The sequence below is a fragment of the Solanum stenotomum genome, chromosome 4, assembly GCF_019186545.1.
Source record: "Solanum stenotomum isolate F172 chromosome 4, ASM1918654v1, whole genome shotgun sequence".
NCBI classification, from domain to species: Eukaryota; Viridiplantae; Streptophyta; class Magnoliopsida; order Solanales; family Solanaceae; genus Solanum; species Solanum stenotomum.
In genome coordinates, this window is record NC_064285.1 from 1,426,088 (window position 1) to 1,449,250 (window position 23,163).

Below are 23,163 nucleotides of genomic sequence, written 5' to 3' on the forward strand. Positions count from 1 at the left end.
GTACGGTCAAACATGTACCTATATATATATATATAACTAACTTCTATTTCTATATTTTCCCATACCCCCACCCCCTCCAACCCCCTCACCCCCACCCCCATAAAAACAAATTCTTCATATTATATACCTTCTTGTTCTTCAAATCAAAATCTCTTCTTGTTTTTCTCTCTCCCCTATTTTCTTGCATGGAATTCTCTCTTCCATTGGTTCAAAACTTGCATTTTGTTAAGGTAAGATGAAAAAAAATTGGAAATCATAAATTCAAGATGGAAATTCAAAAGATTTAAAGAAAAAATTCGATTTATTTTCCTCGAGAAAATGTTGAAGAACATGGTTAATATTCAAGAACATCAACTTTCCATTGTACATATCTTGTTTTAATTAGCTCTAATGGTGTTTTAATTTGAGATCATGAATTATATTATTGAATTCTTATCTTATTCTTGAGACTCTTCTTTTTTAATTAATTAAAAACTAGTATATGTAGATCATCCTTTTCATTTTGGAATTACAAATAATGGAATATTTAGCTTTTTCAAAGTGTATTGATTATGTTTTTCCAAGAGTGTTAAAATGATTCTTGAACTTTATTGTAGATAGAGCACTTCACATGCATATATATCATAATGGGATAATATATATTAGTGCTATACTAAAGTTCTCATTGCTTGTCTAAATTTGGAGTATCAAAATGCTATGAAAACTTCCATATTCTTTGCTTTTTTTCCTTTTCAATTCTTGTTTTTCATTTTTGGATCCCACATGTCACATGAAGCACAAATACATGTATTTTAGATCGATTTTTTAGAAGGGAACGTGTTAGACATCTTTGGTGTTCTGTTATATTAGAAATAACATAACATTCATGGACTTTAGACAAAGACTTGATTTTTTTTTATTTTTTTATTTTTGCAGGAAGAGATGTCAAGCCCTCTTAGTGATCAAATTCTGAATTTTTGTGAATCTGAATTTTTCCCAAATGTACAAAATTCAGAAGTTGCTTCTAGCTCAAATTGTTGTAGCTATGAAGAACAAAGTTCCTATTCAAACAATCTTGATATGAACAAGTTTAGTAACACTATTGAAAAAAATGAAGAAAAAAATATTACAACAGTTACCTCTAATGTTATTATCCCTTCAAGAATCAATGACGATAACAACAACAACAACAACATGAACAACAACGATCTCTCGATCATGTTTGATACTCAAGAAGATCAAATAGAGAATGATATATCCGCTTCTATACAATTCACACAAGCTGGAAATTTCTCAATCCCACATCATTTACTTCATACTCAACATCAAGATTTATTCGATATCAATTCTCTCAACGATCAACATATGAAAATGACAGATCATGTTTCGGATGGATCCCTTCATCAACAGTATCATCACGACCATCATCATCATCATCAACCCCCTATCGTTCCACTTATGGGGCCATCATTAGGACATTACTACGAAGACGATTCTTTGTCCTCCATACCTTCTTACATGCGTGTTCCTACATCTTCATCATCTCCCCTTCTTGATCCTTCACTCGCGAATTACTTACCTTTAAACACAAACACCAACTTGCCTAATGCTGAATGTTCAGCTATACTTGCTGCTGCTGCTGCTGCTGCCACCCCGGGAGGTAGCTTGTTTTTCGGAACAGAGTTTCCACCGGTACAAGAAATGGATTTTCAAGGAGATAGTAGTAGACTATTCTGCCCTGATTCCTTGCCACGAGTCTATAACTGTACCTCTGATGAGCTTCAGGTACGTTTAATCTGACAAAAACTAGTTCAAACACAATTTATCGTATTGATTCATTTAAAATTTTCATTGATGAAGGCACTAAGCAATGAGAGTCAACATTTGGTTAGTACTAACCCTTTGGCATCAGAAATAACAAATTTGGAAGATACTACTTATAAAGCTGTTAAGTGCACACCGGAGGAGAGGAGGGAGAAGATTCATAGATACATGAAGAAACGAAACGAAAGGAATTTCAGCAAGAAAATCAAGGTCCAACCCCTTAACTCAACGAATAAGATATGTTTATAAAGTTTTATGCACTGACAGTATATATATATATGTGTCCGTGTTGTGTTAGTATGCATGCAGGAAAACTTTAGCAGATAGTAGACCAAGGGTAAGAGGAAGATTCGCGAAAAACGATGAATTTGGTGAAGCTAGTGCTAAGACAATGTCATGTGGTACAAATGAAGATATCACACATGATCATCAAGATGTAAAACTCAATTTTACATATCATCAAGATCCTAACATGATGAATACTTCATCTGGACATGACAATAATGGACGGATTTTCACTTCGAATTGTCACTCATCTACGAGTCCCTACGATATTTGCCCTCCTCTGTATTGTACAGATGGACAGTTGCACTAAACTCCGCGGATGAATAAGTACTCTTCAAGAACCTAATAACTATTCTTTCCTGGAGATACCTATATAACATTTCGCTAATAAGTTTTTTTTTTTTTTTTTTTGGTGTTTTGAAGTTTGATCTACACGAGAAGAAGAACTGGTGAAGTCATATAAGATACCTTTGGTGTAAATAATTTCAGTCGTCGTCGTCCACCAATCTTGGATTTCATCAGGCAGATTTTTACACTATGCTTAGTTTTTTCAAGTAGCAGAGCCAAAATGTCCCATTTATATAAAAGGGAATAATTAACATTTCGACATATAAAGTTTAGTATAATAATTAACTCAATGAAACTTCTTCACAAGTGAGGACATGTAAATTTTGTAAATCTATACTATATAATTAACACAAATTGTCAATAATAATTATTCAATGGAACTTCACAGTGAAGAGGAGAACATGTAAATTTTTGTAAATGTGTATTGACAAAAGTTGATACTTTGTCAAATCTCTTGAATTTTTTTGAATTATAGGTTTGATGAGTTGCCAGCTTGAACAAACAAAGTTGTGTTTGTAGATGTCAATTATATATATATACACTTCATTTTACAAACATATGCGTTCTTGACTACAACAACAAATGTGAAATGTAAAAAAATCTTACCAGAGCTAAATTGCGCGCACTTCTGTGCGCTGTCAGAGTAGAATCACGTGTGTACTTGATGTATAACCTCGACAATAACTTCCATCAGAGCCAGATGGACTCCTGTTAGAGCAGAATCATGTATTTACTTGGTTGGTATATAACCTTAACAATATCTTCTATCATCAGAACCCCAAATCGACAACGGAATATCTTCCATCAAAACCCCAAATTGGGGACGAATGTCTTATATGGCGAAAACATTAGAGAAATTAGTTGCACTTCATGAAACATAAGATATAGAAAAATCTTAATAACTCGATAGACCAAATTTTTGAGACATGTAAATTGAAATTCAGGACATAAATTTTGTTAATTCGTACCAACATGCAAGCTTTACAAAGATCAGATACTACAGAGATTCGATTCTGGTACGAAGACTAACGAAAGACCTGGTAAAAATACACGAACATTCGACTAGTAGCACTCTATCGAACACCAGTTACATGAACATTCGACTAGTGGCACTCGAACGCCAATTCGGGTGATACTAATAGCAATTAACATGCGCAAAATACAAGTTCAAATCAAGGCTATTATTGCCTTATTTATTACAATGTTGCTTTATATACTCTTTATGATACTCTTGCAAACTATTCTTCCTTCAACCATCCTTCATTTTCCATTTGTATCTTGGCGCAATACTCGAACAAACTTCCATCGAAGCAACGCCTAATAGCTTCTTTCGATAGAAAACCGTCTTGATCTCTAGCGAGAACATACAGGATTCCCCACTCCATTTTGCTTGCCACCCTACAAAAGTCGAAAGCCTTAAGAGAAATTACTTGGGGGACGTTCGGGTTTGGATTGAGAGAGAATTAAATTACCAGCCAAATAAGTCGAACGCCTCCCTGTTGCCTTCGGTCATTTCCCAGAGTTCTTCAAGAGTAAGCTTATCAGGTAGAGTGCGGGCGTACTTGCTAAAAGTGTTCTCGAAATGCACGGGCATGAACCTGTAAGAGAAGGTAAAATCGTCCATTTGACTTGACGAGGATGTCGATATCGACTTGAAAGGAAATAATAAAGGAATTAGTATACTAACCTTCCCTCTCTGTCATAGGTGTGAGTATCACTTCCATGTTTGCACTTATGTATGTTGTAAATATATATTGGGAGGAAAGGAGAAGGTATCCACCCCTGTATCACATCGAATATCAACGAAAGAAGAACATATACACACAACATCTGTATATGTGGGATCGAGAGAGGGTAGGACGTATAGAGAGATTGTTTCGGATAGAAACTCGGCTCATTAACCTATTAACCAAATATACTAATCCATTTTGAGGAACAAAAAGGACCAAAATCCTACTAGCAATGTTCTTTTGATTTAATGTTCTAAGAAGAGATCAACTTACTTGCAAATTACTGAAGTACCGATAACTCGAAGCAGGAACTTACCGGCAAAGAAGGATAACTCAAACCAACATTGATGACGATGGCAATTATGAGAGATGCTATCATATTGAAGCCAATTTGACGTAGCCCTGTTTAAAGTGAGGTGAAAAAGGATCGCATGAAGTTTTCAGTCCAAATATACAAGAACTATATACGTCATGTTGGATCAAAATTTGATCGCATCTAGTACTTTTCGAATTGCACATAATAAAATGTCAGAGTGTCAATGCTACCGATGACACATTTTCCCTCCGAAAATGGTCAATAAATCTTATCCTTACCTACTTAAAACAGTTCAAAATTTAAATTTAATGGATTCAACTTTTAAGATTTTTAGTATCGAGCTCGTTGTAATGTTTAACTATGGGTTCGCATCAAATATTTGCTAAGTCTAAAGTAATCACATAACATTAGAATGTAACCTTACAATCCATTTTTTTTCCAACTTTAAACTCATTATTTACCTATGATTGACATTAAAAATAAAAATGCTTATAATACGAGTAGCGGAAATGGAATTGATTACCAGAGTAAGTTTCCCACGGGTAGATAATGCCATTCTCATCCTGGTCAAAGAACGCGACGTGCTGTTGAAGAACGCTCATGCCGTGGTGTCTATGACCAGGAGTTCCATGGGGGTGCTCCATATCAGGAGCCACCAATCCCCTTGCCAAATCTAAATATGCACAACACATATGTATTTAAATATCATATTGTAAAATCCTTGTGCAAAATTAGCAAAAAATTGAAGAAAATAAATCAACTAAAATGTAACATGTTCCTGTTAAGGCTTAACTGCTATAGTAAGATGAGAGATACATATAACGATCCATGCGAACTTCGATTAATTGATCCCTTCAATTAATAGTACTTATGCAGGGGCGGAGCCAGCCCTCTGTTAGGGGGTGGTTCATCTAAACCCCTTCGGGGAAAATATTACTATTTATGTATATATAATCATCCCTTCGTGTGTTAAGTTCTTCAAATTTTGAACCCCTTATTAAAAATCTTAGCTCCGCCACTGCTAATCAAAAGCTCTACTCCCATAAGGCTACATTTTGTTTTGTTGATATAGAAGTACAATGGCCCGGGTCCGGACTATTCTTTTTGGTTCCAAAAAAACCGGTGTCGGTATGATGGACACCGCATTTAGGTTGTGGGACCCAATTAAATCTGAAGTTAAACTACTAGAAACGAAGGTTTCTCCTACTGCAAATCAGTAAAAAATTGTGCTATAAATCGTGATTTTCCAATTCATTTCCCACCGAACCAACTCATTTACTCGTACGAAATGCATGATGGAAAACAAATTCTCAAATAAATAGAAGTTGTGCTATAAAGCATGATTTTCTCACACATTTCCACCGGACCAACTCACACGAAAAATGAATGGTGAAAAACAAATTCTCGCTTAAATAATATTTGTACTATGGATCATAATTTTCCCACCCACCGAACAAACTCACCCAAAAAATGCATGGTGAAAAACATGTTCTTACAAAAATAATAGAGAGCTTGCTAATTTTTCGTATGAAAAAATTATTAGTATTATTTTTCCTACCGATTCAATTAAAATATCTATGAAAACAACCACCAAATATTTTCCAATGAGAAAATAACGATTTTTAGCAGTGTTGGCATGACATGCATCAAGATTTTTTCTGTTACTAAAAATTCAAACTCGACATCTCTAATCAAGAGCCCGCATAGGGATCCAACACAGTAACACTCGAACTCGAGATCTCTAATCAAAAGCCCGCATAGGGATCTAACACATGATCACAATCATCACGCTCTTTCAATTCATCTATTTACTTCAATTTCTTTAAAAAGAAACAACTTCCTACATTTGATAAATCTTTAATTACAAATCCAGCATGAAAAATCCAACCAGACGTGAAATTTAGATAGTCAACCAACTGAACTAAAATTTCCGAAAAATAAACTTACAAGGCTTTGGAATAGAAGTTTCCAAATCAGTCCTCACTTTCCGTTCAACCGTCACCGGAGCCAGCGGCGCCTCCGGTGACAACGCCACATTCCGATCAACCCCAGCAACTGCCATTTTCTCTCTACAAATTCACAAATCCCCCTCTTATACTTAAAATACTCTAAAAGAAAATACCAAATGTGTGACAAAAATAAACTTTAGACTAAAAAATGTGAAGAGAAGTGTAAAAGAAATGTAACTCAAGATGTTCGTGTCACAATGCATGTGTTAGAGNTAAATATATATATATTTAGTCTGTGTCGAAAGTAATCACATAACATTAGAATGTAACGCTACATTTTTTTCCCCCAATTTTAATCTCATTATTTACCTATCTACATTAATATAGAACTGCCTATAGTATGAGTAGCGGAAATGGAATGATTACCGGAGTAAGTTTCCCAAGGGTAGATAATGCCATTCTCATCCTGATCGAAGAACGCAACGTGCTGTTGAAGAACGCTCATGCCGTGGTGCCTATGTCCAGGAGTTCCATGGGGGTGCTCCATATCAGGAGCCACCAATCCCCTTGCCAAATCTGAATATACATAACACGTATATTTAAACATCATATTGCAACAATACTCGTGCAAAACTAGCAAAAAATTGAAGGAAAAAAAATCGACTAAAATGTAAGATGTCCCTGTTAAGGCTCAGCATTTTTTAAATAAGATGAGAGATACATATAACGATCCAAGCGAACCTCGATTAATTGATCCCTTCAATTAATAGTTATGCTAATCAGAAGCTCCATGATGAGGCTAAATTTTGGTATACAAGTACAATGGCTCGAGTCTGGACTATTCTTTTTGGTTTCCCAAAAACTGGTGTCTGGTATGGACACCGGCATTATGTTGCCGGACCCAACTAAATCCGGATTTGCACCACTAGAAACAAAAAAAAATTCTATCGCGAATCAGGGATAAATTTGTGCTATAGATCGTGATTTTCCAACTCATTTCCCACCAAACCAACTCACTTGAAAAATGCATGTTGGAATACAAATTCTAGAAAAAAATTCCACCACGAATCAATAGAAATTTGTTCGAATCCGAAGCCAAAAGGGCAAAAAAAATTGTCAAAAATTCCAAAAGAGCACATCAAATTTTTTTAAAACCAAACGAGTGATTTTGCCTCTGACAAAGTGAAGAAAAATCGCTGCCGTAGCAGCGATTTTGTAAATTTTTTTTTAATTAAAAATCGTTGTTGTGGCAGTGATTTTAAGTCAGAATTTTTTTTTCCTTAGACATCGTGCAGGGGCAGCATTTTTCATGCCTAGTGCTATTATTTTCACGCCTATTGTTAATTATTAATAATATAAAAATGATAAACAAGACGACAGTATACTCAATAAAATTGTTGAAGCATGAGGAAAATTGCATTATATTTCATAAATAATAATAAAAGTATTAAATTAAAAAAAAACTCTTTTTTTAAAATTCTTAACCAAAATCGCTGCTATTTTGAAGAAAAAAAGTGTTTTCTTTTGAGAAAGGCAGCGATTTTTATTTTTGTTTTGTCAGAAGAAAATCGCTCCGTCAGGAGCGATTTTGCCCTTTTGGTTAATTTTTTTTTTGATGTGCCGTTTTAGTTTTTTTAAAGAAAAAAGTTGCCCTGTGGCTCTGGACTCAAATTTGTTCTAGAGATCGTGATTTTTCAACTCATTTCTCACCAAACCAACTCACTCAACTTACTCGAAAAATGCATGGTGAAAAACAAATTCTCACACCGAGTTTGAATGTAAACTAAAATAAGCTACTATTTTCGGTTCCCTTTGTTTGGTAGTACAAAAGTGGTTCTACTATTAATAAGATGTTTTTGAAAATAATAATAAATATTAAGTGTTATAGCTATATAACAGAATGACGTTCGCCTTGACTTTGACTTCCCCACCGCCTCAAAATCAGTGGAAAATTTGTGCTATAGATCGTAATTTTCCAACTCATTTCCCGCCAAACCAGCTCATATCCCACTAAACCAGCTCACTCGAAAAATCCATGTTGAAAAATAGATTCTCACAGAAATAATGAGGAATAATTTTCCATATAAAAACCTTTACTATTTTTTATTTTTTCCGCATATTCAATCAAAATATCTTTGAGAACAACCCCTGAATATTCTTCAGCGATTTTTAGTAGTGTTGGGCATGACAGGCATCAGGATTTTTTCCGTTACTAGAAACTCAAACCCAAACTCGAGATCTCTGATTAAAAGAAAGCATATTGTAGAAATCCAATACATGATCACAATCATCATGCTCTTTCAATTAATCTATTTACATCAATTTCTTTAATCTACTTAAAAAGAAATAACTTTCTATATCTAGTGGAGTAAATTTTTAATTGCAAATCCTATATGGCATGGAAATTATCTTACATAAAAAAAATCTAACAAAACATTGAAAATTCAGGTAACTAACCAACTGAACTAAAATTTTCGAAAAATAAACTTACAAGGCTTTGGAATAGAAGTTTCCAAATCAGTCCTAACTTTCCGTTCAACCGTCACCGGAGCCAGCGGTGCCTCCGGCGACAACGCCACATGCCGATCAACCCCAGCAACCGCCATTTTCTCTCTACAAATTCACAAATTCCCCCCTCTTTATACTTAAAAATACTCTAGAGAAAATACCAAATGTGTGACAAAAATAAACTTTAGACTAAAAAATGTGAAGAGAAGTGTAAAAGAAATGTAACTCAAGATGTTCGTGTCACAATGCATGTGTTAGAGCATTTTTTGAAATATATTATATAGTACAAGTGGCATTTACATGCATGAATATTTTACACCTAGCAAGTGACATTTGTTTCAGAATTTTTGACACGTAGTTTTATACGTGTCATTGATTTGCTGAGTTTTTTTTTGAATATTTTTTTTTCTTCTCAAGAAGTTGTAACGTTTGTTTAGCTCCATGATGTAAGAATATTTGGATTTATTTGCTGCCTTGGAGCTGGTAAGAGATCAGGGTTTGTCCAACTTTCTTTGAGAAAAAAAATATTTATGCGATTATCTTTAAACTTATATATATATGACACTCGAAAGTTTTAAATTTTGAATTCGCCTCTGTTCAAATTCGATAATTAGTATGAAGAAGAATGCTTCTTATACTAATTATTAAATGAAACGTTGAAAAACCAGTAGGATACTAAGGTTACTTTTGGTATGTTAAACATATTTAGAGGGTGTAGATATATTAATTTTGAACCCCCTTAATGACAAAGAGAAGTTGATGGCGCAATGGCAAGGTCCTCTGAAATTTAGCTTCACATCACTAGTTTGAATCTCAGCGATAGTGTTTTATTTTTTCTTTTTTAGTTTCAGTTTTATTTTATTTTTTTTAGTTTTTTATTTAAAAAAAAGTTCAAAAAACGTGCTAAAAGTGTGGTTTTAGATCCAAAAGAATTCAAGGGTCTCATTTCTAAAGGCTTATTTACACGTTTATACTTTTATTTTTCGAACCCCCTGAACGAAAATCCTAGGTCCGCCACTGGTGTTTGGATTGACTTAAAAGTTGGTCATATCTACTTTTAAGTCAGTTTTTGACTTCTGAAAGTGTTTGGAAAATATAAAAATAACTTGAAATAAGTTAGAAAGTGTTTGGCAAGGTTAAAATAACTTAAAATAAGTTTAAAATGACTTAAAATAAGTTAAAAACCAAAAGTAGTCATTTCAGTTTGACTTTTTATTTTTGACTTAAAAACTACTCTTTTTTAAGTCGATCCAAACGAGCTTTTGCGTTTGGAAGTTAATGATTATTTGCTAAATTTTTGTACACATTCAAACACTAATACCAAAAAAACCAGAGTAAACTAATGATGTTTCAAAGTTATTTGTTCATATCTTAAATTTTGTACACATTCAAACACTAATCATACAAAAAAAAAAAAGAAGCAGATGAAGTAAACTAATGACAATTATAGTATTACTAATAGCAGTAGCAACAAGAGAGTTTTAAAGAAAAATCATAATGTACAAAAAGAGATTTTAACCATTGTACACTCTCTTTTGTTACTATCAAACATGATACAAGACTCAATACCTCAATAGTCTAACAAATATCTATACACAAAGGTAGAGTTTCTTGTCTGTACACAGTGGCAGAGCCATAATTTTCACTAAGACTATACAACCTTGCAAATATGAGAAGCAAGGCCTTCAACTTTCCCTCAAATTTTGAATTAAGGATAGCTTGAAATACATGCATGACCTGAATAAAGAAATAGGATAGTAGGTTAGTAGGTAGCAGTGCGTTCTCTTATTGTCCGTTCATATTAGTAATAATCATACTATTCATATTAGTAGTCATACTATTTCTCATGTAGTTTCTTGTCCTTAGATTTATGTTATCGTAATATTGTTGTTTTGGTTATGCTATATGTAGTTTTGTTATTATCTGTTGATTCTTGTACTTTTGCTACTTCTTTTTCTGGTTTGCTTTGGACTGTTTTTCCTTGAGTCGAGCTTCTATTGGAAACAGACTCCCTACCTCTAAGGTAGGAGTAAGGTATATCCATACACTCTACCCTCCCAAAACCAGACATTGTGCGGGACTACACTAGGTATGTCGTTGTTGTTGTTGTTGTTGTGAGTCCAAATAGTTCTATCTGATCATGTCGCTTTTAACAGAAATCCAGATTTCAGTTACAACTATTGTAAGCAGTCTTGTTGTTTTCGCGGTAGTATACACCAGTTCCATGAAGCATGTGTTAGTCGAAATGACTTATGTGTTAGGCATGATACTATCTTAAGATTCAGATGTGGTTATTCTAGGAGCAGTATTTCTGTTTAGCGACGTATTAGCAAAAATGTGTAGCTAATTCCTGTTCTTTTCATAATGACAGCACAGCTAACTAGCTAAGTATGTTTTGCACAGAAGATTGTATACAGTATGGATGGGTAACCACGACGTTTTTAGGATGAAGGTAAATGAAGTTTTAGTGCTTTGTTATGACTAAATTGACAAGTTTATGAGTGTCTTGTTTACTAACCTTATCGATAATATCTTCCCCGTGAATCCTTATAACATCTTCCATTCCTTTGGTACTGTTGATGGATAAATGGTCTGCAATAATCCGCCAAACATCGGTCCTGAACATGGAAAATAAGTGATGTATATATCAATTATCGAGATACAGGCACGCAGTCTCAACAATAAAGGTATAATTCATTTCTTAGAGTACGCGGTTTAAGTCTTATAATGAAATGGACTGCAAAGTACCTGATATTCGCATTTTGAATTTGATCTTTGAAATCTTCTTTGTGTCGAAATTTTTCCTGAACTGAACTTTGTAATATTCTTCCCTTTGAACCTCTTGCAGCCTGTTTTGGAAGTTTTCTGGCATGTTTATAATCATTACCTCCTGTATTTTTGTTAGATATATCAATCCTTCAGGAACCATCTCCAATTTCTTGCATTCGTCGATTTCTAGATGAACTAGATTTGGCAGTGCCCCTGTCTCCACTCTCCAGCTTTCTAAATTTAGTAGCCCCTGGAGTTTAAGAGTTTTGAGTTGTGGAAATCCTTGTGGAGAACAACACATTTCCTTTCCAATAAACGCGTTTCCACGTAATGACAAGGTGAATAGCTTAGGCAGCTTTTGAAGAATAACCATAGGGTCTTCTTCAAGTCCACTCTTTCTCAAGGTTAACTTTGTGAGGCTTTGTGAAAATGAGTGGTGTTCTGGTAGCTGAATGATGTGTCCGATTAAATCTAGCTTCCGGAGATGGTGACAACCTAACAGTAGCTTCAGAATGTTTACCTCTTTTTCTGAATGAAATCTGTAGTAAATGCGAAAAGATGTTTCCCTGAGTCTACCTGATCTGAGGTTGAGGTGTTTGATCATCTCTTCCATCTCGTACGACTCCAATGAGAGAACAGCTGATAGTTTCTGAAGTTTTGTTAACTTGAAAAGATCTCGAAAAGGAGAAACTTGTGTATCGAAGTTCTTCAGTATTTCCAAGTGGCGTAACGGACTCAGGTCTAACTTATACGTGTGTTGATGTGAAGGAGGAAGATATAAATTCCTCAAGTTTTGCAACTTCTGTATGGTATTCGGTAAAGTTAAGTACGAGAAGAAATTCACCCTCAAATCAAGTGTCTGTAGGTACTTAAGATTACCTACAGACGACGAAAGTTTTTGAAAGTGTGAATGTCTTAAGCTCAGGTATCTCAAGTACACCAAATTACCAATTGCTTTTGGTAAAATTTCCACAAAAGTAAACTTCTCAAGATGCAAAACTCTCAACATTGCGAAGTTATTGCACAGACCTTGGAATAAAGGCAGGGGATATTCTGTGCGTTCGCGTCCTGTCTGTATGGGAAAGAATAAAGCTGATCTAACATGCTGAAATGACTTATGATCAGTAGAGAAATAGTTCTGAACGTCATTGTCTACTGTGATAGACAGTCTACGTACAGTACGTGTTGATGTTGCTGTAGCTGAAGTAGAGCAGTGCATTGGTTGATGCAAATGCTGAGGAGAAACTGTCTTGAGAAAGTTTTCCTCCTTTGCTTTCGACAAACATGTATCTCTCATGAGATCATGAAATCGACAAGATTTGATCCTTCCAGTTGTTTCCTCTAGTTGAACCTGAACCATGTACCTTTGAGCTAACTCGTGCAGATAACGTTCACCTATCTCCATCATTGCTGTCTCCTCTCCTCGGTTACCTTCCAATGATATGATACCTTCAGCAGCCCATAGCTGATACAACCTCCGCGCAGAAATCTTTTGATCCTCAGGAAAGTTACCCAAGTACAAAAAACACGGCTTCAGCAGATAAGGTAAGTCGTAGTAACTCAAAGCAAGGACACCATGAATTCCTCCATCTTGTTCAAAACTTTCACTACTCATGTGTAAGTTAAGGTTTTGGCACGTCCTTCTCCACTCTTCGATTTTAGGTCTTCTAGCCAAAAGTCCAGCAAGAACAATAATGGCTAAAGGCAAGCCTCCGCATTTACTGACCATTTCCTTTCCAAGCCTCTCCAACTCCGAATCAATTTTTAAATCTACACAAAAACAAGAGAGGAATTTCATTTCGCTCTGAGTAGCAGTTATGTTATAAACATATATCTTCAATAAGAAATACCTCCAAGTTTTGTGCTTTTAGAAAATTGAAGGCATGCACACAAACATACACTCAAACTTGACGCCAGCTAGAAAGCAAGTCCTCCCAACTTTCAGTATGCACATCTAGACACCTCAACCCGTCTCCACTATGTCATTTTAACACTCTAAGTTACAAAATGATTATCTAGACACTTCTAAAATTTATGTGTCACGTCAACATCTAGTGTCCACGAGACACAAGCACTTAAACTTGAGGTCAGCTGACAAGTAAGTACTCCAACTTTCAATATGCACATCTAGACACCTCAACTCGTCTCCACTATGTCAGTTGAACACTCCAAGTTACAAAATGATCATCTAGACTACCTCCAAAATTTACATCCCACCTCAACATCGGGTGACCACAAGACACAATTGGGACGAGTTGGAGTGTTCAGCTGTCGTTTGACACCAAATTGAAGTATCTAGATGTGCACTCTCAAAAGTTGGAGTGCTTACTTTCCAGGTGAGGCAAAGTTTCAGTGTTTGTTTATGTATTATGCCAATTATAGACGATTAGTTTCTAATCTTATTTCCTTTTCTGATGCCAACTATAGATGATTTTACACCTATTTGACCAAATTATTGAAATCAGAGTTCATTGAATTCAAGAAAATTACCTGGAGTGTTTACTCTGGGGAATGCCTTCTTATGAAGTAACTTCCAACTCTCCTCAGCATCCAAACATCGTGGTTCAAACAGGAAACAAGTTGGATCTATGTGTGTACACACGTCCTTCTTGCGCGTTGTGAGCAAAATCTTGCTTCGACTCCCCTTCCCCTTCGGAAAAGCATGTTTTACGCTATTCCAAAAATTTGTGGACCAAATATCATCCAACACAATCAAGCATCTTTTCCTCTGCTGAACAGTGTAAAGTGCCTTAACAAGCTCATCATCCATCATCATATTAATCCTTGTTCTATTTTCAGGTTCAAGTTTCATGAGGATACTCAGCAGCACTTCTCTAGCTTGCCATTGTCTCGAGATACTAGCCCACGCGAAAGCCTGGAAATGACTTTGTACATCACCATGACGATAGGCCTTCCGAGCAAGTGTTGTTTTACCAAGACCTCCCATTCCACATATCGCGAAAACTACATAAAACTCATCATTTTCTTCATTGATCAACTCATCAACCAACTTATTCACCTCTTCTACTAATCCAACAAAGTCTTCGTCAACAAGATGAGAGTAAGATCTCGTTAACCATTGACTTCTCTCCGACGAGGTATCCCCTAGACATATAGCTCTTATGCCTGTATCAACATAAGTTTTCATACATCTTTTTATGTTATCAATTCTAGACATAACATCTTTTGTCTCCATGCCTATGTTATGTAAACTTATATTCTCCTTCCACAACGATCGATCCTTCCTCAATGCAACTTTATGCATATACTTCTCGAGGATATTTTCTACATCGTAAGCAACTTCTCTGATATCTGCAATCCAGTTACGAACTGTCTCATACTCAGGTTTTTTAGCATCTGCATCTTGTAAGAAGCATTGTATTCGATTTATTTCAGCGCGAATGTCTTGAATTTGATTGCTTACATTTGACAGGAATTTCGCCTCGTTCTTTAGTGTCTCGTATAGCATTTGCAAGAGGCCAAAGAGAGAACTATCATACATTTTTGTGTTTGTGTTGAGAAAATAGACTATTCAGGGAGATTTAGGCGTTTTAGCTTTAAAGCTTTTGTTTTGAATTAGAATAGATTGGAGAATCAAATTAAATTTCCTAGAAATTTCATAGCTACATGACAAGTAATTTAATACTATAGAAAGTGACATATTAACTACTTAAACTTAATGACTAAAACAAATAAGTTGAATGTAAGCTTTTCTTGATCAAGACTTGAGACTGTACAAATTGTATTTTGTATAGCATAATTGACTTTGGAAATATTTTTGTAGATTTTGATTCCTCTATAATCATATTTTTTCCCCTACTTTGGTAGAGACATGTAGATCTACAATATAATATGTGAGTTCACGTGAACTTAGTAACTTTTGGCTTGATCCTGAATAGGTAGAGAAAAAGATCAAATATACTTTGGAACTATTCAAAATGAGTTAGTTTTGACTAGAGGGAGTTGCTCGGATGGTAAGAACTTCTCACTTTCAACCCTAAGGTTGTGAGTTCGAGTCACCAAAGAAGCAAAAATGTGGGTGCTCCTAGGCTGGACTAAAAAAAAAGTCAATTTTATCCTCTGTTATATTTTTGCCTTAAAATCTTTACCATTACGTCTTTGGCTTAGAAACGCTGTCAAACTGTCAAAACAACTCGAAAATACCTTTCTTACTAATGGTTGTTCAGAAATGACCTCCAACTATTAGCTTGAAATCGACTGAAACTTGAGATGACGTAAAAAGTATAATAAGGAATATAATGTGTCCAGTATAATTGAATTTGATCTCTTTTATCGTATCATTCTTAGAGTTGATAAAATAAATCTATTATAATTAATATAATAATATAAAATTTAAATAGTTATATAAGAAAAGATACACGATATCATGTAAATTAAACACTCTTACCTACTGTATAAGGAGTCACAAGGGAAACAAAAAGGTTATATGTCAATCTTTTTTATTTATTAAAATGAGAAGTGTTTATATATACTACTACTTTTTTTTTATTATATGTTATTATATGTATCATACATTCAACCTCCAATCTCCACCCCAATATTTTTTTTCTTAACAGCCGTTAGTAGGTTGAGTTGTTTTGATAGTTAAGGGGGTATTTTTACAATAAAACTGACTCATTTTGAATAGTTCAAAGTATATTTGATTCTTTTCCCGCATATTTATCAAATATTTATAAATGTTTAACTGTAAGCTTAATTAGTATTATTTATTGAGTTAAAATCTCTAAAATTCCATAAAAATTTCAATTTCTGAATCCGCCTACGTATGATTTCATACGTGTGTTCATTCATATTGCATCAGTGCTTATGCTTTTATAATTTGTTGACTAAAGATTATTTAAAACAATTATTGTAGACGTGCCGACCATCGGTTATTATTTGGAACAATTTCATATAGTATTATACACTATAGTATAACTCTTTTAATATTCCAACTTAATTGGTGGATGTTGATAGTAGTGACAAGTACATTATTCCTGGACTATTCATATTTTAATTGAAAAAATCTCTGTTTTTATAGTAGGTAAAATGTAAGTAAATTTTCTTTCTTTTCCCCATAGTACTAGTTACATTACATATGTATTATTAGGATATATTGAACAACTGAAATGTGTTTTATGATGTTTATATTCAAATAGGACAATTGATTCAAATGTGAACGGATTAAAATGGTGCTAAGTACATAGATAGCCAATTTTGGGATGGCTTGTTTAAGTCAAGCCCTAAGTTAATAAATTTTACAAGTCTACTTATTTTAAAACAACTCAGTTATTTTTGTATTCACTTCAGTTATTCGTCCAAATTAACAGCTCATATATAACGGTGTGTGGGTGGGAATGGGGTGGGTTGGGGTAGGGGGGATTGGAGGGGTTGTTTTATATATTAATGATTTTTGTTGGCTATATTAATGGTGGTGGGGTACTTGAATCTTCTAGTTTGAATCTTCCTACTAGATGACCGTATTGAGAGGGTATTATTTTCTAATTCCATGCTTCATTTTCCAGCACAAATTCTCAAAGGAGTAGTCTTGATAGTTGTTTCATCAATTCCCATGAAGTTCATTAATCTATTATTCCTTCTCTGTTCATTTTTGCTAGTCACGTTCTGCTTATCAAGAATCAAACTATATAAACATTGACAAACGTTTTAAGATGTATTTCTCATCATATTAATATTTAAAATATTAAATTAATTTAATTCAATTTAGCTTCAAAAAATTAATTAAATCGACTCTAGTAAATCGAAATATGATAAATACTAAAAGTACGTAAACACATAAAGAGTACCATATTTATATGACTAAGGAACATGTACTATATTTAGTTATTTTAATATTGGAACATACTCCCTCTGTCCCTAATTACTTGTTCATTTTGACAAATCAAGAAAGAACAATTTTTTTTTACCTATTATACCAACAATTAAATGATTAATTACTTTGAAAAACGTAGAACTTTTCATACACTTCATAATTAATAGGGGTAAAATGGTAAACTCACTATGTCATTAATTATTTTCTTAATTGGTGTGTCAATTCAAAAATGAACAAGTAATTAAAGATAGATGGAGTATTACCTAAACGCAAAACTAAAAATTTCGTTGAAAGCTTAATACCTACGGCATAATACCCAATGACAGTCAATGCATGCATTAAAATTTTCAAATCAAACTAAGCAATTACTTTTTATATAAATATAAAAGCTAAAGTCAACAAAAAAATATTGTACTAGTGATAAATATAATTCAAACATTATCACAGTCGTACTAGACCAGACTTAGTAGTATCTTATTGGTCCATCTTTTTGACTAGGTAACGTGAATCTTCTTTATTACTGCTATAGTAGAAATGTTCTATCTTTAATTTTGACCAAAACTCGAAACATAAATTAAAATGTAGTAAGACAATATGCTATTTAATTTAAACCAAAAAAATATGAACTAATAGTATTTTTTTTTGTTTTTTTCATAATCGAGAAATCTGAGAATCAGTGGTACACTAATTCCAAAATTTAGTAAATAATAGAGTTGTCTGACTAACAAAAGTGGATTCATGTTTTGATATTTATATATTCTTATAAAAATCTCAAATAAAGTACATAAAATAATATTTAAGTTCATATTTAATTATTTATATATAAATATTTTATTGATTTCTTAATTATTAATATGAATAAAAGCCACTAAATTTTTGTCCATCCAATCATTGGAGGATACCTCATTGGGCCAAAATAAATTGTTGAAAGTAAGTTATAATCTTGAACTTCATATTCAATTAATTAATTATTGAAAGATTATCTTAAATAGTCACTCATCTAAACTCTTAAACTAGGAAAAATCTTTTGAAGATATTTTGTGGATGAACCGTAAACAAATTAAATAATAAATTTAATTTGCAAAAAATTAAAGTAGCTAAATTAAATAGTTGATGTAACAATAGTCAATCAAATTCTTTAATTAATTTAATTACTTGTCCAACATGACTAAATTCTGATTTTCCTATAGGGTTCCTTGTTTCATGCATTGAATTTGCATTCTACTCAATCATTTTCCAAATTATAAATGATGAAAAATGATGATAATATTAATTGGAATATTTTTGTCAAATTGTATATATCCACATAAATTTCACGTGTTCCTGTATAAGTCCAACAAGTCAGTAGCAATGCAGACACCACAAAATTTCTATATTCATTACGTTTTACTTTTCGAGAATTAAATTATATGTATATTGTGATTAATATTTTAAGATGTACATTTTTACTATATCAATAAGAGAAAAATTACAACTTATAGTATTATTCATATATTTTTCAACTATCTAAATTTTGATTTTAAAAATATTGGAGTGTAATCTATAGCTTTATTTGTAATTTTTATCTTGCTATATATGTTGTTGCCATATTTTTCTTGCAATCCTACACTAAACACATTTCTTTTGAAACGATGGTCTTTCAAAAACAACCTCTCTACCTCTATAAAGGTAGGTGGGAGTAATGTTTGAGTACATTCTATACTTCTAGACTTCACCTGTAGAACTATGCTGTGTATGTTGTTGTATAATCAATTAGTTTCGACGATTAGTCAAATTGACTCTCGAAAAATAATATGTGACAAGTATTTTGAAACGGAGGAAGTAATATCTAGCCATTTCTTCAACGTTCAATTAATTTTGTAGTCCTTTATTTTACAAATTTATTTTAAATTTTATGTCATTTTTGTCAATAAAATAAAATAATTATGTTCAAAGTCTTTTAAGCTTATATTTCAAAGTTGTTGAATTGTTCGTACTCCGTACGAGTTTTGCTACAATTGCGGTATGCTTGAAGTTTCAAAGTCATGTTATAAAGAAACCTAATACTATTATGAAATTACGTCTATACTTTCTATATTATAGGTAACGTAGAAGATATCTTTTTTTTTATTTTTAATTTAGTGTAATATTGTCTTGAACGGGAGTTTTAGTATAATTGGTAAAATTATTGTCATATGATCAAGAAGTCATGAGCCATGAAAACAATCTCTATGACTATATACAATAAACTCTTGTGGTTCGATCTTCTCCTGAGCCCCACATATAATGGGTTAACTAGCAAAGTACATATACATACACTCAAATTCGACCTCAAATATCTATTTGATACTTATTTACCCGATTCAATTCAACTTAACCAGTCCAAATTTGAGCTACGAGGTTTATTTCCATGCGCTATATTAATTTTACATCCATAAAGTTGGTGGAGTCACATGAATCTTCCAACTAAATGACCATATAATTTATTTTGTTCAATTTTATTAATTACTTTCTTATTTTCCTGCATATATTTTCAAGATTAGGCTTTGATATACTGGGGTCTTTTGATAATTGACGTTTCATCAAATTTCCAAGAAGTTCATTCCAATCAACATAAATTGTGTAGTCCCCATTCTAGAAAGTATAGTACAATTTTGTCCTTTTCGAAAAGCTCGTCCATTTGGGCCGACCCATTCTAGAAATAATATATTTGGGCCGACCTTAAGTGGACACCCCTCCTTAAGTGTGGTGGAAGTCACCAATCTAGGTTAAAAAGAACCTTCTAGACTGTCCATGCATATTACATATCTTAAATCCACATTTTGTTGTATAATATTACACCAAAAAAAATTGAAACTAAAATTGTAGGGGGCACTCAATGAAGAGAACCCTTCCAAAAATTGGCATATGTCACTGATTGCAGCGAGCACACAATATTCTTTAGTAAAAGGCGAAAGAATAATTGCACAATAGACAATAAAATTATAAAGGGCATCACGATGCACTAAATTCTCGTTATGCGAGGGGCTTAGGGAAGGCCTAATCAGAACAGTCTATTATACACAATTTTATCTTGCATTTCTGTGAAAGGATGTTTCCACATCTCGAACCTCATGCCTCTTAATCATATGACAATAGATTGGACAAGTCTTTGGCCTTTCAGAATAGTGAGGGAGGAAAAGAGTTGATCGAAGCTGAGTGTAGAAATTGTTACTATAGACAAGTGATGTATGCATCAACTCACTTTGTTACTGTACATGATATTTTTTTTAAACAACTAAATGTCGATGCAAATAAGCTCGATCTTTGAACAAAATTAAATTTTATAGAATCATATTAAAATATTTTAAAAAATCGACTTTATTACCAACGACACATTGTTTAATCAAATTCAATTCTCTCGATTAATACGTTCATCTAGAAGAGCCATATATAAAAGTATTTGAATCAATCCAAATAAGACCAAAACAAAAAGGCATAGTAAGAGGAGGATTCTTCTCTTCTTCATTCGGGACGAAACTCCACTCCTTGAACAATGAGGCCACCTTTTGCTTCGAGACGTTGAGTCTCCATTAATCGCGCATCAACATCTCCGTCTTCTCCTGCATCATTGAAAAAGTCTCCCATTTTTAATTCCATCCATCCATCACCTCTTTTGAAGGGTAGTGTCTCTCTAGGTCCTCGTCCTGCAAAATGTACAACACTAGCTCGTTGTTCTGCTTCTTTTACGCTCATAGAATCAACAAATCTAACAACTGCATTAACGGTTTCCAGGCCATGGAATTTATCTTCCAATTTGAACACTAGATAAGCAACATATTTGGTTCTTTTTGATAGTCTTCGAGTTTCAATTTTGCCTCGAATATCAAGCCAACAAACCCACTTGAGTTTTGCCACTTCCCCGAATCTACAAAAAAATTCACCTTTATCAATAATTATTACTAATTCCTTTCAAATTTTATACTAGTACATAGAAAGATAAGATACCGCAAATATATAAAACCTGGAGTCAGAGTGAGGTAACCATTCCCAATAGTCTGGTGTATTACTCCATTCAATATCAAGTCCTCTTGCTGCTATCATGAAACATTTCTTTCCCGTTTTCTTATCTCGTGAAAAACTCTATTTGACATATCAAATCACAAACATAAGACATTATAAATTATAAAACAATTTGAAAAAGGTCTTATAGACCACTTAGTAGCCCTTATGAATGGGCCAGGCTAGTAACGGGTCTGGCCTATTCTTATGGTGTATGATTGGGCACAACACATGCCAATCCAGCTCACTTGACATGACTAGCTACAACTGGCCGCGCATTATACCATACATAAAACACATCAATAGCCATGAGTGTCATTTTCATTGTACAATTAGTCAGACTTATTTGTATTCATGCCAATAATTAACTACATGTTTGGTGGCCTGGTTCCAGGCCCAGGCCACCTAACAACCCTTATGAATGGGGAAGGCTAGTCATGAATTCAAATTATAAAAGAAACAATACCATTTTCCCTTCATCAATAAGAATTGGAGATTTAGCGTCCACGCCCCGATCGCCAGCGTCATCATCGTCATCAGATTTAATATGTAATGATGACATTAGTTCGTCAACAACCTTTTTGATGCAATCTGCCTCATCCCTAAATGTTACAATAAAAAGAACAATTATTTAGATCGAAATTTAGAAATCTAACTTTTTTTTGTCTCAATTTATGTGATATCATTTGGTTTGACATAAAATTTAAGAAAGAAAAGAACAAAATTTGAAATTTATGATCTAAAAAGAACCTTAAACACTTGTATGGAGTTGTAAATCATTTGATTAAGAGTAAAAATCAAATTTAAAGTTAAGTTCCTTCTATTTATATAAAGGTGATATTCTTTTTTGAATGGACTAAAAGAAAGTGTCACATAAATAGGCACAAAGAGAATACAAGATTATAGAATTTATATTTAAAGTATACTCTCTTTATGATATTATATATACCTTATTTTATTAATTTTAATTATTCTTGCACAACATAAAAAGCACTATGCTTCTTGAATTGCCCATGAGGGCAAAGCTCGAAAAATACTATTCCTTATATCCCAATTTAAGCTTGCATACGAATATGCGATATGAAGTCAAGATTTCAAATCAATATTTGAATATGAGATTTGGAAATCAGAAACTGAAATCAATCTCCAAAAAACATGATTTGGAATTTCAAATCATGTTTTTTTTTTATATGGAGAATTTGGGATTCCAAATCACATGCCCAAACACTGATTTGAAATCAAGACTTCATATTGCATGTCTAAACGCAAGCTAAGTGTCTCACTTTCCTCTTTGATTTGTCCATAAGAGATTCTCTTTCTATATTTAGTGTGTTTTTCAATTCCAACAATCTTCACGACAAGTTTAAAACAACAAAATTTCTCTTTATTTTTTTTTTAAATTTCCGTGCCCAATCAAATTAAGAGATCTATATTGTGACGGAGGGGGGTAATAAGAAAAAGAAAAATAATCTTACTTGTAATTTTGCAAATGGTGCCCTACTATTTTCCCAGACTCAGCAAATGCATCCCTCCATCTTTGAATTTTCTCCATATCATCTTTATATTTTTTCTCGTGTTTGGAAAAAGACTCAGCAAAAGTTT

The 23,163-nt window shown here is 33.4% G+C and overlaps 4 protein-coding genes and 1 non-coding gene across 8 annotated transcripts; 1 reads left to right on the plus strand and 4 right to left on the minus strand.

Annotated features, from left to right (window-relative positions):
- Positions 1-133: 133 nt before the first annotated feature.
- LOC125862977 (uncharacterized) lies at positions 134-2,640 on the plus strand. The gene is made up of 5 exons (XM_049543115.1): positions 134-230; positions 916-1,764; positions 1,840-2,013; positions 2,102-2,415; positions 2,512-2,640. Exons 1-4 carry the CDS (start codon positions 186-188, stop codon positions 2,396-2,398), a joined length of 1,365 nt encoding a protein of 454 aa, XP_049399072.1. The 5' UTR covers positions 134-185; the 3' UTR covers positions 2,399-2,415; positions 2,512-2,640.
- A 761-nt stretch (positions 2,641-3,401) lies between these two features.
- Positions 3,402-9,174, minus strand: LOC125862646 (peroxygenase-like). 2 transcript variants are annotated; one of them, XM_049542766.1, is made up of 6 exons: positions 8,923-9,174; positions 6,858-7,007; positions 4,483-4,568; positions 4,124-4,218; positions 3,909-4,034; positions 3,402-3,834 (listed from the first exon to the last, which is right to left on the minus strand). In XM_049542766.1, exons 1-6 carry the CDS (start codon positions 9,035-9,037, stop codon positions 3,675-3,677), a joined length of 732 nt encoding a protein of 243 aa, XP_049398723.1. In that variant the 5' UTR covers positions 9,038-9,174; the 3' UTR covers positions 3,402-3,674. The 2 variants fall into 2 exon arrangements, with proteins under 2 accessions (XP_049398723.1, XP_049398722.1); XM_049542765.1 differs by lacking the exons at positions 6,858-7,007; positions 8,923-9,174 and adding exons at positions 5,006-5,155; positions 6,430-6,678.
- A 1,304-nt stretch (positions 9,175-10,478) lies between these two features.
- LOC125863035 (probable disease resistance RPP8-like protein 2) lies at positions 10,479-15,241 on the minus strand. Of its 3 annotated transcripts, XM_049543173.1 has the most exons (5): positions 14,199-15,241; positions 12,285-13,478; positions 11,688-12,203; positions 11,458-11,557; positions 10,479-10,676 (listed from the first exon to the last, which is right to left on the minus strand). In XM_049543173.1, the coding sequence occupies exons 1-4, from the start codon at positions 15,208-15,210 to the stop codon at positions 11,487-11,489; spliced, it is 2,793 nt and encodes a 930-aa protein (XP_049399130.1). In that variant the 5' UTR covers positions 15,211-15,241; the 3' UTR covers positions 10,479-10,676; positions 11,458-11,486. The 3 variants fall into 3 exon arrangements, with proteins under 3 accessions (XP_049399130.1, XP_049399128.1, XP_049399129.1); XM_049543171.1 differs by having other exon boundaries at positions 10,480-10,676; positions 11,688-13,478; XM_049543172.1 differs by lacking the exon at positions 10,479-10,676 and having other exon boundaries at positions 11,456-11,557; positions 11,688-13,478.
- Positions 15,242-20,390: 5,149 nt separating this feature from the next.
- LOC125863500 (U5 spliceosomal RNA) lies at positions 20,391-20,502 on the minus strand. The gene has a single exon (XR_007446163.1). It is a non-coding gene; the product is annotated as a U5 spliceosomal RNA (small nuclear RNA).
- Positions 20,503-20,994: 492 nt separating this feature from the next.
- LOC125862101 (F-box protein PP2-B10-like) lies at positions 20,995-23,157 on the minus strand. The gene is made up of 4 exons (XM_049542095.1): positions 23,037-23,157; positions 22,028-22,163; positions 21,524-21,642; positions 20,995-21,427 (listed from the first exon to the last, which is right to left on the minus strand). The coding sequence occupies exons 1-4, from the start codon at positions 23,111-23,113 to the stop codon at positions 21,025-21,027; spliced, it is 735 nt and encodes a 244-aa protein (XP_049398052.1). The 5' UTR covers positions 23,114-23,157; the 3' UTR covers positions 20,995-21,024.
- Positions 23,158-23,163: the final 6 nt, after the last annotated feature.